Source organism: Cryptotermes secundus, unplaced genomic scaffold, assembly GCF_002891405.2.
Source record: "Cryptotermes secundus unplaced genomic scaffold, Csec_1.0 scaffold643, whole genome shotgun sequence".
NCBI classification, from domain to species: domain Eukaryota; kingdom Metazoa; phylum Arthropoda; class Insecta; order Blattodea; family Kalotermitidae; genus Cryptotermes; species Cryptotermes secundus.
This window is the reverse complement of record NW_019731276.1, coordinates 1-3,096: the sequence shown is the minus strand read 5'-3', so window position 1 is coordinate 3,096 and position 3,096 is coordinate 1. Positions and strand designations below refer to the sequence as shown.

At 38.6% G+C, this 3,096-nt stretch overlaps 1 protein-coding gene across 1 annotated transcript; it reads right to left on the bottom strand.

Moving 5' to 3' along the window:
* Window positions 1–551: 551 nt before the first annotated feature.
* LOC111866859 (origin recognition complex subunit 4-like) lies at window positions 552–2,583 on the bottom strand. Its single transcript, XM_023856192.2, has 2 exons — window positions 2,395–2,583; window positions 552–948 (listed from the first exon to the last, which is right to left on the bottom strand). Exons 1-2 carry the CDS (start codon window positions 2,566–2,568, stop codon window positions 784–786), a joined length of 339 nt encoding a protein of 112 aa, XP_023711960.2. The 5' UTR covers window positions 2,569–2,583; the 3' UTR covers window positions 552–783.
* Window positions 2,584–3,096: the final 513 nt, after the last annotated feature.

Here is a 3,096-nt window from a genome sequence, read left to right as displayed (position 1 = left end):
TTTAGCTATCCATGGTCAGTAAGTGAAATATCCTGAAGCGGAAGAACAGTTTTGCACACTCACAAGGGAGAGGTACTAGTTTGGGTGTGCATACAAAGATGTACTGGAACATTTCTCAATTGTCAAGACATTATGTATTACATACAATTATGCCCCACATATATATTTTAGTACTTCAATAAATTCACAAAAGATTTAATTTGTTTCTTTAAGAGTGGGGTGTGTAGTCTCTTCAATGGCATGGGATATTCAAGAAAATATGGTATTTGCTAGAAGTTCACTTTTACAATTTTCTTGCATTTTACTGTTTATTTTGCATATGCATATGAAATGTAATAGTGTATGTTAATAACTAAGGTTGTGGAGGGCGATTGGGTTGTGAGACATCAAGGCAATCAGCTCACAGATGGCAGTGAGTCTGTCAGCCTTATGAGCCGACTGCCCTTTACCCTCAGGAACATTCCTGGTACTCATTTCTGTCAGAGGCTGAGTAAACACCAGGGTCATAGTGCAGGTGGAAGTATTAGGTCAATTGAAAAAATCCACTGAACTATTTAGAAACAGCTAGTCTATAATATTTCTACAGGTTTTGGGTGCTTTACACAAAACTGTTAGCAGAACAATGAAACTTATGTACCTTTCAATTGGTGTAAAATGTAGTCTAGCATATGAATGATGTGTTATTGCCAAAAAAGTGTAACAACAGAGTAGCCCTTAAATGCAAAAAAGTGGTTTTGGTACAGTACACATAGTAAATATTATTTTCTCTAAGCTTCACAGGCATTACTGATAACTGCTCGCTGCCCACTGGGATACTTCAGTTGGCAAGCCTTGGTAACGCTTCACGGCATCAGTCACTTGCTGTGATGTCAGATGAAACATATGCAGCTGGAACTCCTTCAGGATATGACTGCTTGGGCCACCAATTGGCACCACAAGCTCCAGACTCTAAAAAGGACACATTTAAAATTTCTTCAAATAGAATAATCAGAAAATTACTCAGTGAGTGTGTAGGACCAGAAAATTTATTAGACTGTTAGATATGCCATTTGGAAGCAGAAAATACCAAATATGGTTATGTTATGTTACATGAAACACATTTTTGTAAGATTAATATTGTGAACTTCTGGGTTATGATGCCGCACAGACAGATAAATGAGTACCACTGTTTCAAAGGAACATACCAACCCCATCTTCAGGGTTGCCTGAAGACAGAAACTGTATATTCCTCAAGAACGTTGGTACCTAGCTACCAGACTAAATCAGTTTTGAAATGTGCAGTAGAAATGTGCATATAGACTAAATGAGATGTAAGCAGATCACAAGCAGTGGAGATGAACTTTCTATGGGGTGTTAAGATAAAAAGAATGAGGTAAAAAAAGGTAAAGCTATCCATGTAACAAAGTGTGAACCCCCATAGGGTTGAGACATCAAGGTTCCCACATTTTCTCTAGACAATTGGCTCACAGATGGCGGTAAGGTTGTCAGCCTTATGCACTGGCCCCTCTTAACCCTCCAGGAAGATTCCTGGTACTCATTTCTGTTACAGACTGAGTCGACCCCAGGGCCATAGTGCGACTGGAAGTATTAGGTCAATTGAAAAATCCAATGATCTCATCAGAAATCGAACCCGTGACATTCCAGCTTGTAAAATAGTGCCTCAACCAACTACACTACTGCATGCCCCTTAAAATATAAATAATGAAGAATAAAATATTAAACCACGATATTAGACAAGATCTGAAGTATAAACACTACAAGAAAATGACTGAAATTAAAGATTCAGTGATATGGACATGTGTTATATGTGACTGTTAATTTAATTCCTTTCAAGGTATAACTGAATGACAGCCTAGGGTTAGTTTTTGTGCCAAAGAGAAGGAACCTGTAGCAAAGAGAGCACAGAGATTAAATAATGAGCCATTATGGCAAGGGTGAGAAACCTGGGATAGGCTTTGGTATAAGAATGTCCACTCCCACAGAAATGTCATCAATGATGATTAGAAGGATTTATCCTGCTACACATTGCAAATTACATTCTGAAATGTTTTTCACAACTTCCACAACCTAAGATTTAAATGAACACTGAAGAAATACTGAGGTGGTGAACACAAGAATATTCATAGCATCACAGTATCTGGGAAGTAAGTGTCCTCTACGCTGAGAGGAATCATGAAAGAACGGACATGTGCAAATAAGAGAAAAATGGAGGTCATGTGGATGGCAAGGATATGATAATACTAATAATAATAAACAACTGGTAAGTCAATGGGAATCTGTTAACAGTCCACTGGTTGTGATCCTGATGAGTTGGTGGCCCTAAGTATTATCAGTATCAGGACCAGACTGATACTTGCCAGATTCAGTAAAAATATTACCATGACAACTTCTTACCTTCAAATGCTCGAAAGCTTTAAGAATGATGGGCCTCTCTACATTCTGCACTGTCAAATTCTGACTTGCAAACTTGAGGTACCGCCGGTATACCATTTCAAAGTTGAGGGGCTCACCCTCATATATCTCAGTCTGGTGCTTCATAGCAATTATCTGTAATGTCAGCAACCACATTTATTACCACTGCCTTCCTTAACAGATCACTGTTCTGATGTGCCAAATCGAAATGTTCAGAATGTTATAAATTTTGTATTAACTTCACTACAGACTATAACAACCCAGCAAGGATAAAATCACACTTAAAAATTACTGCTCTTTGCAAAAAGTTCCTGGACTAGGTCAAAAAAGAAATGCTAGCTTAACTTACTGAAGTTTGGCTGCTATTTCCCTCAAAATAGTCTCCTTGGGAACTCATACAGTGATTCCATCATTTTTGGCACACTTCAAAAGCACCGTCGAGTACTGTTTGCAATTCCCTTTGGACATCAGACACTGTTTCAAACGTCATCCCCACAGTTCCATTTTAAATTTGGGAAACAAAGTGAAATCATAGGGGGCTAAATCTGGCGAGTAGCGAGGATGGGGAATGACAACTATGTTAGTCTTAGTCACAGACTCTGTGGTCTTCAGGGATGTGTGGGTGAACGCACTGTCGTGAAGAAGGAGCCAGTTGTGGTTGCACTGAAGTTCTGTTTTTTTTTT

Excerpts from the sequence above, each read along its gene's own strand:
- LOC111866859 (XM_023856192.2), bottom strand. The coding sequence starts at position 2,568 with ATGTGGTTGCTGACATTACAGATAATTGCTATGAAGCACCAGACTGAG. Across the intron at positions 949-2,394 it reads AAGCTTTCGAGCATTTGAAG|AGTCTGGAGCTTGTGGTGCC; the intron begins GTAAGAAGTTGT and ends TGTCCTTTTTAG.